General features: G+C 32.4%; 1 protein-coding gene across 3 annotated transcripts in view; it reads left to right on the forward strand.

Annotated features, from left to right (window-relative positions):
* The window catches only part of LOC149573272 (mitochondrial Rho GTPase 1-like), a 175,858-nt gene that overhangs the window by 81,229 nt on the left and 77,635 nt on the right, over positions 1 to 16,994 (forward strand). For all 3 annotated transcript variants that reach the window (XM_089814485.1, XM_089814486.1, XM_089814484.1), the window contains exon 13: positions 12,319 to 12,431. In XM_089814485.1, the coding sequence (XP_089670611.1) occupies positions 12,319 to 12,431 (113 nt within the window). The remainder of the gene's footprint in view (positions 1 to 12,318; positions 12,432 to 16,994) is intronic.

The raw sequence follows: 16,994 nt of genomic DNA on the forward strand, positions 1-16,994 counted from the left end.
CATGAAGAGACATGTCTCTATAGCTAATCATCATTGGTTAGAATATTTTAATATAACTAACCATATATATATATATATATATATATATATATATATATATATATATATATATATATATATATATATATATATATATATATATATATATACACACACACGCACACACATAGATTATTATATATATAATATAATGTGTAATATATATATAATATATAAAATAATATGTAATATATATAAAGAATATCTATCTAATGATGATTTACCATTTGATGAAACTTATGAATATCAATCTGACTGAACTACAATTTAATAGAAACTGTGCTGACCAATTTAGTCCAAACTCCATAGGTGCAGATGTAAGTTTGCAGTCTTGTATTCTGAATTTGTCAAGCAGAACTCGTGCATACTAAGATTGAGAGATGAAGGTACCATGTGATTACTGCCATATGTCTATGCCTAGGCATTAGTGCAAAATCCCAAGGTCGGCCATGTCAAAAGATTGATGTAAATTTTGTTTGATTTCTTGAAACAAAGATGCAGAGTTGCCAATGATGATCATAACATCAACTTAAATAACCAGAATGATGATGTCACTACTAGTTGTCTTGACATATAGATTCTAGTCACAAGGACTTCTTAGGAAACTTTGATCTGTGAGGTACTTATCAGTTTTCATGTACCATGCCCAAGGAACCTATTTGAGGCCATAGAGTGCTTTCACTAGTTTAAGTACCTGGTGTCCTTTACCAACAACCTTGAATGTAGGAGTTTGTGTCATGTAAACCTCTTCCTGTAACTCACCATTCAAGAAAGCACTCTTGATGTCCATTTGATGGGCCTTCCGACCACACCAAGTTGCTATGGTTAGGTCTAGTATGATGGTACTCATCTTTTCTATCGGAGAAAAGGTCTCCTCATAATCAATTCCTTCACACTGAGAGAAGCCTATGACAACAAGATGAGCCTTGTATTTATCTAAAGTACCATCAACCTTGTATTTGACATTGTAGATCTATTTCCATTCGATGGGTTTCTTCTTGAAGGAAGATAAGAAATAGCCCAAGTGTTATTTTACAATAGACTGTGATTCTCGAACTTCATAAAATCTCCCCCCTCAGGTATCCTTTTCACCTCAGTGTATGTTAGAGGCTCATATGCATTGTGAATGTGGTGATGAGAGCAAAATGTACAAAGAATGTTTTATCTTCTTTTGAGCAGTTGTACTCTTGATGAGCTCATCATTATGAAGATTGCCAATCATCTTAGCCCCCTATTTAGGCTAAAGAGTAGAAGTGCCAACATTTGATGCAAGAGGTGCAACGGGATCATCATCATCTATAGAAGTTCAGATGAAGCTTGAGAAAAATTTAAGAGGTATAGCTGCATATCTTGGTGATCTTGTAGGATAAGGAACTGACGGAGAGGCAGAAGGAGGGACAACTAGAGCCTTCCTAGCTGAAGCCCTTCCATCAGGTGAACCTAATGGAAGATGAACACCTAAGCCTTGAGCTTTGAGAGACTAATCCTCATAACCCATAACTGGAGGAGAGAGCTGAAATATGACCCTCGTTTCTCATCAATGGCCGTTGGTGAGATATGCATTTACAAAGCTGGAAGGCCATGCGTCCTTGTGGTGGGATCATTTGGAAAGCTATAGATAACGAAGAGGCAAGGAGTCACGGGATAAGATGGTGGCCAAATTGAATGCAAAGTTTTTACCTGCTGACTGCCATGTATGTCTATTATGGAAATTGCAAAACTTGAACCAATGAGAAATAAGTGTACAAATACATAGAAGAAATCTATACACTGAGCATACAAGCAATACATGTTAAAGATGATATAGAGCAAGTGTCTAGATATTTGAATGGCTAGCACATGTTGATTCAAGATACAATAAGTTTACTTAGATTACAAAATGTCTAAGAGGCCTATCAATGTGCTTTGAAGGCCAAAGAGAAATTGAATAGGGAGAAGCAAAATAAAAACAAGGGTAGAGGTGAAAGTGCATGTGGTAAAGGACAAAGTAGCGATGGAAGAGGAAATTCTACCAAAGCTGATGATGCTGGCACCTCTCATGAAGCAAAAAGTAGAGATAATTTCCCTGGAAAGCAGAGTCTTTTAGAGGATGGGGAAACTTTGGAAGAGGTAGAATACTTACCAACATAGGTTGCCAATGTGGTGAAACTGGGCATAGAGAATTTGAAAGTGCTCAGATGCAACAAGGTAGAAAAGGGAAGGAGGCCAAAATTCATGTGGCCCAAGCAGAGGATGAAATTGTGGAAACTTTGAAACATGAGAGGATCTAGACATTGAAGAATCATTGACATTGATTAGGACTCTATTAAAATTAGAAGTGGAACCTGAACCAATTTAGAGAAGAAATTTTTTCAGAACTAGATGGAAGTCTTGTGGCTAGTGCTGTAAAGTGATTGTGGATAGTGACAACACAAACAACATTGTGCCTAAAGAAATGATGAAGAAATTGAAGCTGAAAAGGATGAAAAAAGACAGTTTGTGCAAGGTTTTGTGCATGCAACATCAATTTGCGGTACAAGATATAATGTGACATGATGCCAATGGATTTATGTCTTATCATTTTAGGAAGATCATGGCAGTATGACAAACAAGCTATTGATGATGAGAAGAATAACACCTACAACATCAAGAAGGATGGTCAAGAATTTGTTTTAAATCCATTGAAGGACAAGGGGCGCATGCGCCAAAGTTCTTGCCTTCATGTTTTTATGGTTGACTGAAGTAGCTTTTGATTAAAATATAATGTATTTAATTTAATAAATATAACAAATAACTATTAATGAAGAATATAATATTATAGTGCTAAACTAAATTAAATTACAGAATATAATTAGTATATTATTAAATTATATAACTACAATGATATATATTAATTAAAGCTTTAAAAGAATATATAAATAAGCATTATAGTATCATGCTAAATTAAAATTAGATGACATCCTAAAGAAAATTTATCAAACCAAAGATATTTATCAACTAATTATATATAAGATATAGATAAAATTATATAATTTTTTTATAAGAGTTAAATTGATTAATTTTAATTATTAAATTGTTTGATATATCTTGTTTAAGCGGTAAATTCATCTAATTCGAGAAGCTCTTCTCAATATTGGTTGCATGGACAATATTCTTACGCTTAAATTGCTTATTAATATGTGACTTTGTGTTTTGCATCCATTTGACATCATTTGTAAATTTGACATTAAATTTGAAACCAACATGATTATGTAAACCAGGCCACTAGTATTTTAGGGCCTTTAATTAACCATTGCACACCAATTCAAAGGCACACGGAAATCTTCAACACTTTTATCGAGTTATGTATTACCATTGATATTTCAGTTACCCACTTTTGCAAGGGGATCAAGCTATTAACAACTGCAGAGATTTTTAGGGAGATACTGTATTGGGATATGATTTCCCTTATTCATCTTGTACAAGACTGATAAATGGACTGTGTAAGGTAGGAAATTTTGAAATATAAATAAATTGATAAATATTTGTAGATTTCAAAAGAAAGTAATATTTATTATTATTTTTTATTTAATTCTGTCGTATATGAATAATACAAATAATGATGTATGAACTAAATTTCTACCACTTAATTCATATGAATTCTTCTTCATAAACTATTCTAAATAATAAATGTGTTTAAAGTAATAAATATATTTAACTCTATATTTGATTAAAATATCTATATTTGAATAGTATTTTATAAATTACAAAAATAAACATCAATTAAAATTGATTGTCTTTTTTTTTTTTTTTCAAAAAGTTTATCCACTTGTCACAAATGTGGAAAAGATAAACTTGCAATTAATGCATTCATTAATAGAGGTTTTAGAAAAATGATTATATTTTTAAAAAGTTTATCCACTTGTCACAAATGTGGAAAAGATAAAGTTGCAATTAATGCATTCATTAATAGAGGTGTTGGAAAAAATATTTGTATTTTTGTTGAAGAAAATTGAATTTTTTCATTGCCTTTTTCATCATGAGCCAATAATTTTTAAAAAAATTGTATTTTTCAATTCCAAAAAAACATGCAAATTAATATAGCTTTTGCAAACATTAGTATATCTTGAAATTTTTAGATTATATAACTAAAATGGAACCTCATGATTCCCTTAGTTTCCTGCCAAAGGCAGGAACTAATAAGGAAGGGGATGTAGAGGGGACATCCAAAGAGTATTTGGTCGTAGACAAGAAATTAATGATGGATTTGGAGAAGGATGGATGTAATGGCTTATCAACCAACACAAGAGATAACAACAAATAAGGAAGAGAAGCGACCTTTAGAAATTCAAAAGCTGATTCCTGAGTATGCTGAAGTAATGATGAAAGAATTGTGAGATGGATTGCTGCCAATAAGAGAAATCAATCATTGTATGAAATTGATTCCAGGTGTAAGTTTTCTAAATAAGGTACCATATTGGATGATACTTCAAGAGAATGAGGAGATAAATAGACATGTCCAATAATTGTTGGACAAGGGGCTGATTAGAGAAAGTCTCAATCCATGCACAATACTTGCAGAATTGTTCTCTAAGAAGGGAAGTGAGTGGATATTGTGTATTGATTCTAGATCAATTAATAAGAGCACCTTTAAGTATAGGTTTCCATTACCCAAGATGGACAATTAATGGATTCTCTGAGTGGAACAAGGTACTTTACATAAATTGACTTGAAGAGTGGGTACCATCAAATCTGAATCCATGAAGGGTATGAGTGGAAAGTAGCATTCAAGACAAAGGTTGTATTATATTAGTGGCTATTCATGCAGTTTGGGTTGGAAAATGCACCTACTACATGCATGAAATTGATGAACTAAGTGCTGAAACACTGTCTTAGTAAGTTTGTTATTGTCTATCTTGATTATATTTTGATTTTGAGTAAAATTAAAGTAAGAATATATAGATAATGTTAGGGTTGTATTACAAAGACTAAAGGAAGAAAAATTGATGGTGAATTTGAAAAAGTATACTTGCATTAAGTAGTTAGTTTGGGATTTGTTGTTTCATAGGAAGGGTTGAAAATGGACCCAAAAAAGGTGAAAGCTATCGTTGAGTGACATTCATGAAGCAGCATGTTCAAGGCTTGTAGTCTCCATAGATTGACAAGGTTCTATAGAAAGTTCATAAGGAAAATCAGCGGGATATGTGGCCCCATCATTGAAACAATAGAGGGAATAGGAGAAGAGTTCAAGTGGACAAAGATTGTATTATATTAGTGGCTATTCATGCAGTTTGGGTTGGAAAATGCACCTAGTACATTCATGAAATTGATGAACTAAGTGCTGAAACCCTATCTCAGCAAGTTTGTTATTGTCTATCTTGATGATATTTTGATTTTGAGTAAAAGTAAAGTAAGAATATATAGATGATGTTAGGATTGTATTACAAAGACTAAAGGAAGAAAAATTGATGGTGAGTTTGAAAAAGTATACTTGCATTAAGTAGTTAGTTAGTTTGGGATTTGTTGTTTCAGAGGAAGGGTTGAAAATGGACCCAAAAAAGGTGAAAGCTATTGTCGAGTGGCATTCACTAAGGAGCATGTTTAAGGCTTACAGTCTCCATGGATTGACAAGGTTCTATAGAAAGTTCATAAGGAAAATCAGTGGGATATGTGGCCCCATCACTGAAACAATAAAGGGAACAGGAGAAGAGTTCAAGTGGACAATTGCAGCAGAGAAAAGTTTTCAATTGTTCAAGAATAAGGTGACAAAGCTGCTAGTGTCAACATTGCCAAACTTTGGAAAAGTTTTCTAGGTTGATTGTGATGTAAGTGGAACATCAATAGGAGGCGTTGTTAGTCAAGAATGTAGACCAATATCGTACTTCATTGAAAAATTGAATGAAGCAAACATGATGTATATGGTTTATGATCAAGAATAATATGCAATTGTGCAAGCACTCAAAAAGTGAAGACATTATTTGTTGCCAAAAGGATTTGTGTTGTATATGGATCATCATGCCATGCAATTTATTAATAGTCAAGGTAGTTTAGATTATAGGCATATGAAATAGATTGAATTCTTACAAAATTATTCTTTTTGTTACATCCCAAATTTTTGATCTTTTTAAAACAATATTATAGCTGTTGTAATGGTTAGTTAGAAACTCTTGGATATCATGATCTTGTGAAATGGAAGTTATGATTCACTGAATTGATTCATGTGTAAATGACTTGTTAGTTGATTATTGTTATTTCAATGCTTATATTTTAAGATAAATGTTACTAGTGGTTAGTTGTTATGACAGTTATCAGTTATTGTGTTTCTTCGATATTTCATTTTAAATGGAGAAACATTTTATTATTGCAGAATATTTTTCATTGCAGGAGCAGGCAAAAGGGGGAAGCATTGCTAAACGAGATTCAAGGAATGGGGCACCAATATAGTCCTTCGTTAGACCATCAAGTATGGGCCCTAACTACCTTGATGAAGTATTTAACAGTGAGGCAGCAGAGTATAACTTGGACAATCATGAGCTACCTGGTCAATTTTTATAACAAAAGAAATATTAAACATGTAATATCATGAGAAGAATTGTTACCTCTCTCTCTTATTGTGAGACTGTAGAAGTGATCAATATTATAAACTTTATATATATATATATATATATAATGCCACCATGATACGTTGATAATATGTATGAATTATACTTACATGTATATATACATATATGCGTGCGTACCAAGAGAGGAATATAATGATAAAAATAAATTATACATACTCTCAAAATTACACATGCGTATAGATATATGTATATGTAGGCACAATTATAGGCATAATTCAATAGCATGATGACATATATATATATATATATAGAGAGAGAGAGAGAGAGAGAGAGAGAGAGAGAGAGAGAGAGAGAGAGAGAGAGAGAGAGAGAGAGAGAGAGATTTTTGTTTTAAATCATGAAAAAGTGTAATCTTTATGTTTTATTATGACTCCAAATCGATGAATGTTTGCCACCTTATTGACATCAACTTTAAAAATTTGAAATTATAAAGTTCTTGTAACCGATATTGAGCTCCTTCTTGTAATCAGAAGCATGGGAGGCTTTATCTCCCTTCCTCGTGGCTGAAGGATCATTCTCTTCTTCACTTCCTTGTTCTGTGATTATTCTCTGAACCAAAGTATCCTCTCTTTCTTCTGCCTATATTTTGGAACATAGTACCATACTTAATCTGTAGTGTTGAGCAGTGCTGGTGGAAGCCATATTGTTGGGAGTTGTTTCCAAATAATCATGTAAACGATTGAATTGCTTTTTCTCAGGTCATGAAACATTTCACAAGTCTATTCTTATATCATGCTATGCCTTTTGCAATGCAAACTTCTCTTTTTATATATCACCGCCAAATGTAGTGAGAATTTCTGACAAGCATCGACCCTGCTCATTCTTTGTTTATGACTAGTTCTTAGCTATGCATATTGGGTGCATACCCGTGGGGACTGAATTGTTGTAGTTCCCTTAAAACTGAATGCTCAACAATTGTTTATTGCATAATATTTTATGTTGTACAAGGTCTGCTCCATCTTTTGGCATGGAGTATATTTCTGCCTTATAGACTGGTACTTGCTATATACTAGTTGTGGTTATAATCAGAATGGTTTTCACAAAAAAAGTCTAATTGATAAGAATCTCATAATTACTAGCAGTCTACTAGGATGCACCCAAGGCTAGCAGAGCTAAGTGTAAATGGGTGAAGAGGAGAGGTATTGCTGTAAGAAGAATAAACTATTAATCAGTGTCTTAATTGCATGAACATTTAAAGAAATAAATTGTTTAGTCCAAGTCAGCTCATGATTGTCCAAAATATATTCAGTTGTCAAGTCGAGTGGTGGTGATCGGGCTGTTCATTGCCCACCTAAATCCTTGGCCAAGGTAAGATTAGAGGCATGCTTGCCACAAATGATCACTAGAGGTCAGGAGTGCTAGTTGACAAAGGGAAGGTTGATGGAGAAATTCTCAGCCTTGTCTGTTGATTAGCCGACACTAACATTAGTATGCTCGGGATAGTAGGACTATGGTGTCCCAAGCCTAACCCAGGGTAGGGAGGGCCTTTCTCGTAAGAGATTGTTTGGGGATATGTTAAGGTCTGCGGTTGGGAGGTTAAGCCTATGTCAATGCTTCTCGTTTTCACCAGATGCCGAGGCTTGCACAACACATCGGCAGTTATTTCAGTTCATGTATGAAATTCTAAATCTTTTACTTGTACGTACTTTTATATTACTTTGAATTGTATAGTTGTAAATATGGTTAAATTGATTTGTTTCTTTCAAAATGTAATTGTAGAAGGCAGTTATGGAAATTAATTTAGCTGTCTTTCATATGAAATGGATTTAATTGTTACTTAGATTTGATTTTATAGCTTGTATAATAAATTCAGAAATAGTTTCATTTCTGTATGATGTATTGTTTCTAAATTACTTCATGTCATTCCGTTATGATATTCAGTTATAATCTTAGAATATGTTCTTTACTTTCAGCTTAGTAAAAATGGTATGTTACACTTTTGTTTTGAAATGCATTGAGTGATCAATCTAATAGAGTTGTTGATGCCGTATGTAGGAGTTTGTTGTTGAATGAGTTGAAGGTGAATGTTGTTGGGTTTGATTTTTTGGGTGAGTTTTATAATGAGATCCAAATTTAAGGAAAAATGGATGATGTGCAAGAATATGATAGGAGTAGATTGGATTTCGTGGTTGGAGTATTTCATTCAAGAGATTTTGTTGTTCAAGGGTTAAAGGTTATGCATATTCCAAAACTCTGTGAAGGACAAAATTAAATAAGAGAAAAACATAGGGGTGGATTGAGTGGACATTTTGGAATTGATAAGATAGTAGCTTTGCTTAATGAGAGTTACGTTTCAGCAAGGATGAGTGTTGAAGTCAAGAAGATGGGATAAGGATGCAAAATATGTTAAGATGCAAAGGGCATGAGTCAAATAGAAGGTTGTACCAGCCATTACTGATTGCAAAGAGATTGCGGGAACTCATTAGCATGGATTTTGTTTTGGGGCTATCTGAAACTCAACTAGTTAATGATTCAATTTTTGTTGTCGACAAATTTTCTCATTTTATTTTGTCAAATGATTATTGATGCTTCCCACATTGCAGATTTGTTCTTCAAAGAGGTAGTTCGGTTGCACAGTTTTCCTAGAAGTATCATATCTACTCAGGATAGCAAATTTATTGACAATTTACGACATATATTATGGAATAAGTAAGGCACATAGTTGGGGTTCAGTTCAACATACCATCCACAGACTGATGGTCAAACTGATGTTGTTAATAGTTTGGGAAATTTTTTTAGACGTTTGATTGGTGATAAACCAAATCAGTGGGACTTGATGGTGCCTTACCCAGAGTTTGCCTACAATAACTCAGTTAAGAGGAGTGTGGATGAGAGTCCATTCAATGTAGTATATGGTTTGCAACCTAAGAGGTGTAGATGAGCTCAAAGTATAGTGTAGATCTAGCAAGGACAAGAGTTGTAGCAAACGATTTTGCAGAAAAGTACATCAGAGATTTGCATAAAGAAGTAAAACAAAAGTTGGAAAAGACTACTACAAAGTACAAAGATTATGCTAAGTTGTGCATAATAGAGTAGGAATTTTAGGTTGGTGAGTTAGTTTGGGTTCATTTGAGGAAGGAAAAATTTCCACATGGAACTTATAATAGATTAAAATGGAAAAAAGATAGCTCCTTTTTAGATCTTGACGAATTTTATAGCTAATACCTACAAAGTTGACCTTCTAGAGAACATTGATATCTCTCCTATTGTGAACGTTATTTATTTGTATAAAACTAGAAGTATTATGAGGTAGAGACTATTGGTCAAACATATTTGCCTGCAGATACGTTTGATGGAACAAGATGGATAGATTAGCTACATGAGAAACAATTTGAAGAGGTGAAGTCATAGATTCTAGGGTTGTAAGGAAGACACTTGGAAAGGAACACCTGGTTCGTTAGAAAGGGAAGTTAGTTGAAGAGGTGTCTTGGTTGAAGGCAAATAAGTTGGCTTAGTTTTGGCTTAGTTTCTATTCAAGATTGGTTGAAATGCTCATGAGTTTCCACCCATGCAACATTTTTCCCACCTATGGTGCCTTATGCAGGAACATCCACCTTGTAAGAGCGATTGCATCATTTTTGTTTGATAGGTAATGGGCTGAAGCCTTGCTTATTATTATTTATTTATTATTATTATTTGTTAACTTCGAGTACACTTTAACCCAAGACAGCTCAGATGCGAGGCTCACAACTTTACCGTTGTTTTGTAGGCTCTTGTCTAAGAGCAATTGCGTCATTAAGAAAACGGAAAAAAAAGAAAAAGAGAAAAAAGGAGAGAAATAAAATAAACTATATCTTTTACACATGAAGCTTGTGTAGGCGTAGTTGGCATAAGATAGTTATCATAAAGTTATTTACATGTCATTTAATAAAGTGCACATGATTATATTAGGTGCCATTTCAGAAGATGGAAGAAAGTTCCTGCTCTAATAATTTTCTTTAGACATTTATTAAATTTTCTCATGCATTTAGTACTTGTATTACGGAAGCAATACCTATTCTTTTTAAAGTTTATACCACATTGGTTGTGGTTGTAATCTCTTGGGTGGGAAGTGCCCATATAAAGCAAGGCATTTGAGCATTCACTTGGAAGAAAAGATCTTATGCTCAAAAAGTTGTAAGCATGCTTTAGCATTTGGAACTATTTGGAAGCAAGGGTTTTCAAGTATTATGTTTGTATGCTTTGTGACGTTTCTTTCTTTGTTTCAATTTTACTATGTGTTTTTGAGTTTGTAAGGGAAGTATCCTTCATCAATGTATTCATTTTTTTCTGTAACTTAGAATAAATGCAGGGTTTTAGGCTTTTAGCTACAAAGCAAACAGAGTGACGAGTTTGTTGACAGTCAATTCAAACTTTTTGATGGCACCTTGACATATGATATTGAGATTGGTGCTTCGTATAGTCTGGAGTTGGGAGCACCAAACCATATCAATGGCTGCTTTTATCTCTGCAAAGGTCTTTTAAGCTTCACAATTCCTTTCTATCTTGGTGTTCTTTTTCAGCATATCATTTAGCAGGCCCAAGATCTCCTCAAACACACCAATATACTTCCATATGATGTTGATTCTGCCAAAGTATGAATTTAATTCTGTCTTTCTATTAGGCAAGAATAGCTCCATGATAGCTTCAATTCTTTCGGGATTGATAGAAATGCCTTGATAACATGTCCTAGGATCTACTCTTCTGTGACTTGGCAGATTCATTTCTTAGGATTCACAAAGATTTCAGATTCTTTACATTGTTGCAGAATGTTCCTCAAATCCTGGATGTGGTCAGCCCTTTTCTTAGAGAATACAGTCTGGTCATCTATGTATACAATTATACATTTCTCCACTAATCCCTTGAAAACGATGTCCATGGCATGCTGAAAAGGAGCTTCTGCATTTAGCAAGACAAATAGCATTCTTTGGTATGCAAACATTCCCTATTTGGTGGTGAAGGCAGTCATCAATATATCTTCATATTTTACCATCGCTTGCTTTTATGCTGAATAGCCATCTAAAATTGATATCATTTGAGATTTGTTGACAATTTGAAACACTTCATCTAATGAGGGGAGTGAATAATTCACCTCCTTTGAAGCTTGGTTTAAATATAGCCCAATCTCTCCATTTTTCTTCCAAACGGGTATCAAATTGGCAACCCATGTGGTAAAGTACCTTTTGCATTATATTTTGAATGAGAGGCTCTAAAATGTCATTCACAGGCTGTTGCCTTGCCAGAAAGGTTTGGTTCTCGGTTTTGTAACATGACATTGTAAAAGTTTTCTGGTATTCATGAGTTAACATTTCCAAGTCAGTTTGTCTTGCTTTTGCTTATATTTTATTGTTGTTTTCTCCTTTCTTTACATTCTTGTTTTTATTAAAATATTTAATATTCCTTATGATTTTGTAAAAAGCTTCTGGTATTCCTTTGTTAACACTAACAAGTCAGTTTGTCTTGCTTTTGCTTTGTATTTTATTATTGTGTTCTTCTTTCTTTATGTAGGAGTTTATATCAAAATAATCCTTATTTAAATGTGAAAGACTTTTACTTAGAGCACAATTATTTTGTTTCCATGTATCAGCATATATTATCTGAATTTGCTAATTTTCTGTCTGCAAGAATCTAAAGAATTCGCCAAGCAAATTTTGGCTGATTTTCAAAATATATTGTTTTGTTGAAGCAGCTTAGTGACTTGACATCATTTTGTGTGAAGGGAATGAAGAAAACATTAGTTATGCGTGAAATTTCAGAGGATGGGGTGCAAAAGCTCTTGGCAAATAGAGAATCTTTGGCTCCATGTGATGTGGCTCTGTTTGTTTATGATAGGTAACTGAAGTTTGCAATTTTATGTTTCTTTATCCTTATTGGTCAATAAATTTCATAGTTTCTGTGTATGCTACTTTAGTATATAATTTCTAAATACCCTTATAACTATTAACTATAGTGATATGACTCTCAGCTCTCAAATGAAAATTGAGGAAAAATATTAAATCTTTAAATTACATTAAATGCTTGCATAAGTCATATCTGAATGTGCTATTTAACAGAAGTAAGACATGCCAGCAATTGGCAACAATTACGAGTATAAAATGACAGATGCTAGTGTCATTTTATTCATATGAATAGTTCAGTTTTATAATATATGTACATTGCTGATCCATTGAACTTTAAATATTTCATTGCTCGAGCTTTAAAAGTTTGAACTATATGTCTACAAGGAGATGATTGTGTTAGCAAGAATATTCATTTAATTTATCTCAGAGGAAGATCTAGCATTCTTATCACAAAATTTGGTGCATTTGATTCATTGTTGAATTTCTTTTGCTGTTTTGGGAGTTGTTTATTACAGCTCTTATTAAATTAATGTTTTGTTAGTACTGGTTGAAATTCTAAGTTGGGTTTATCAGAATATTTTTGGTATCCTAGGTTCTTGCTATATTTAGCTTGTTATTCTAGAACCTTAGTTAATGGTCATTTAGGCTATATTATTGATTTTCTTAATTTGGTCTATTTTTAAACGTCTTTATTTAGACAACTTTGCTTGTTACTTAACACTTTTTACAACATCTATAAACTCTATTTAAGAGTGTGTATTGTTAATACAATTTTATTCCGATTTCTAAAGTATCATGGTATTAGAGCAGGAGCAGGTCTACGTATTAGTCTCTTATGGGATGGTTTATTAATCTTTTCCTTAAAAATTATCTTTTGGGTTTTAATAATTTTTCCCCAAATTTAATTTGGTGTGTTTTCATAATTTTTTCCTTCAAAGAACTTTGTAGGGTTTTACCCTTTTTCCTAGAAATCGGAGTTATGCATTCTCCAATCTGTGTCTAGGATTCTGTGTTCAGGTTTGATGATTTTTTCACCTGAATAATCGTGGTTGGTTTTGGATATTTTTCTCCTCAAAATTCTTTTCTGGCTTTTATAATTCACGGAGTTCGCGTGGTAGGTTTTCATGTTTCTAGGGCTTTTACCATCTTTTTTTCCAAAAAAAAGATGCTTTGTAAATTTCAAATCATTGTATTTTGCAATTTGTTTTAGGGTGTCTTGCTCATCTGCAACAGTTTGCAGGGTTTGCAGATGTTTTCTCAAATCCGTGGCAGGTATTCTCAATATATGTTTCTGTCCATAGGGAGGGATAGTTCTGTTATCCAACATCAGATTGGACATTTTCTGATAATTTTCGAAGATTCTGGGAGGGTTCGTGGCAGACTTACCTCAGTGTTAGTGACATACACTTGTCTCATGTTCCAGACCATTCTGGAGAAGGGGACAACCATGTCTATTTTTTGGCTACTCTTGGTCATTGACATTCTACCCACTGAGGAGGGTCTTAGTAGCAGCATATTATGAAGGATCTGTAACTTTGTAACTACACAACATGTATTGTCTTCTATAGGGTACTTCATAGAATGACCATTAAGGGAGGGTATTGGAATAATTTTAGTATCCTAGGTTCTTGCTATATTTAGTTCATTATCCTAGAGCCTTAGTTAATGGTCATTTAGGCTTTATTATTGGTTTTCTTAATTTGGTCTACTTTTAGACATTTTTATTTAGACAACTTTTCTTTTTTACTTAGCATTTTTTATACTGTTTGTAAACTTTATTTAAGAGTGTGTATTGTTAATACAATTTTATTGCATTTTTTAAAGGTTCAGGTTTTAAAATTAAAGATATATCAATGCCACTGCCCTGCACAGTATGGATGCTGGTCATTTATGTTGTTAAAATGGAACTCAAGGGTCCTTATATTGGAAACAGAACGTTGAACCCTGCCAGGGAGAGTGGCTTGTGGGTATTTGAGTTGTTGTCATAAAGTGAAAGTTCCTTACTATAGAAACAGAGCACAGATCCCTGGCAAGGAAAGAGGCTTACTGGGATTCAATTTGGTATGATGGAAGAAATAATTACGCCAGTCCAAGCTTTCTGTAGATGGCTGTTAACAACCTAATACTGTGTAAAAATAAATTAAAACAGATTACATTTTTAAAACATCAGATGATATATAAACTTAAATTTTTTAAAACATATCAAAAAAATAATCTTAATTCTAAATATTGATTTTTCATAAACATACCTATAAGGCTTGAACAGGATCCGACAATAACTTGTGAGATATGATGACTTGTCACAATTTGGAATCTCAAACTTCGCAATTGTTTTTTGATCCACTAAATTGTGTGCAAATATTCTGCATGACAAAGATGAGGTGTCCAGAAGATGTGCTTTTATGTTCCTTTGACCAATAAATTTGGCTACTGCCTTACAACATTAATCATTGTCTGCTTTGACTTGCACAAATCTTTTAGCACCCACAATATCTGTTGGCTTTATGAGGACTTTGACAATGAAGTTTGTCATTCATTTCTGCAAAAGTTGTGCTTTTATGTTCCTTTGATCAAATGTTTTTCCATTGTCAATATGGTGGTATGCAACTTTCATTTGCAAGAACTGCACAACCTTTAGGGTATTGACTGATTGTTGTCATCATTTCTTGCCAGTGGGTGACCTTGCTTGGTTAAAAGGAAACCCATTGGCATAAATGGAATGCATAATATACATAAGAAAATATCTTTCTTGTATATTTCTTCCCATACAAAAAGATAAAAAATAGTTTCAAAATTTCAATATATTATTGGGAGAAAAGTTGGGAATATATTGGGAACCCAACAAGTGGAAAAATATCAAAAACAGAAAGAAGGGAAATATCTGATATCATATCCCCATTTTAAGATGAAATTTTAATAATTAATAGATAATACAATGTTATTGAATAAATAATTATTAAGACTAATACTAAAATATAAAACAAGAAAATAATAATTATTTAATCTATATTATTATTAAAATAATATATAGTATGATATTTTGAATAATTAAAAATAAAATAAAATTTCAATGAGTAAAGAAATAAATAAAATTAAATACAAGAGACAATATTGTAGAAAGTATGTTAACTTTCTAAATAGAATTTAATAATTAAAAAAAAAAACACAAATAAATAAATCAATAATATAACATAGAATAATATAAATTAACTAAATCTAATAAAAAGTCAAGAGATGTTTAACAAATAGACACGACTCCTTAAAATTTAGATATAAAAGGGAGGAGAGTTTATTTTAGAGAGTAGACAAAAGGAAGAGGAGAAGAGAGGAGTTCAAAAAGGAAAAAAAAAAAAAGAATCATATTTTTTTGATTAATTAATACAATAATAAACCTTGGACTGATTATTTGGAATTAACAGGACAATATTATAAGTCCTTACAAGTAGGGACATTACAATGGTATCAGAGCATGATCTTGCCATCTTGTAGGGTTAAAGGGGATTTAGAAAAATAATTTATGTGAAAGGCTAATTTAGAAATTTAATGACTATTAGAAATGATTCAAACATATCCATGATAGCAAACTAAGAATTTGGACTAAAAGAAATATAAATTTCAACTCAACAGAAGAAGTTATATAATTGCTTGAGGACAAACAATTTGAGGAAGGGCGGACTGTCATATCCCCATTTTAAGATAGAATTTTAATAATTAATAGATAATACAATGTTATTAAATAACTAATAAAGTTATATTAAGACTAATACTAAAATATAAAACAAGAAAATAATAATTATTTAATCTATATTATTATTAAAATAATATTTAGTATGATATTTTAAATAATTAAAAAAATAATAAAATTTCAATGAGTAAAGAAATAAATAAAATTAAATAAAAGAGACAATATTGTAGAAAGTATGACTTTTTAAATGAATTTAATAAAAAAAAAAAACATGAATAAGTAAATCAATAATATAACATAGAATAATATAAATTAACTAAATCTAATAAAAAGTCAAGAGATGTTTAACAAATAGACATAACTCCTTAAAATTTAGATATAAAAGGGAGGAGAGTTTATTTTAGAGAGTAGGAAAAAGGAAGAGGAGAAGAGAGGAGTTAAAAAAGGAAAAGATATATAATGAATCATTTTTTTTTTGATTAATTAATACAATAATAAACCTTGGACTGATTATTTGGAATTAACAGGACAATATTATAAGTCCTTAAAAGTAGGGACATTACATCTGATGTCTTTAACATTTAAATCGGTTCCAACTCAATAGAAAGTGAAAATAAACAAGTGTACAGCATGAAGTTTGAAATATGGATTTCTCTCATTAATTTTGACCTATGCTATTGCATGTCCCTGGCAGGTCCTAGTTCGGTTCGGTCAAAAGCCTGCTGCAGCCCTGGGAAATCATCCTGATTCTGACTGACGAAGTCGGAAGGCGTTTGCCTTTTAAAATCCCGCAGCACCATGCAAACAAAATCTGGTAAAATACTTGCTCAGAAAGAAAACCCGATAGGCTTCAGATAATGAATCCAATAT

This window comes from Cupressus sempervirens, chromosome 2 (assembly GCF_028749045.1).
Source record: "Cupressus sempervirens isolate cs-2001-9-10 chromosome 2, ASM2874904v1, whole genome shotgun sequence".
Classification (NCBI taxonomy): domain Eukaryota; kingdom Viridiplantae; phylum Streptophyta; class Pinopsida; order Cupressales; family Cupressaceae; genus Cupressus; species Cupressus sempervirens.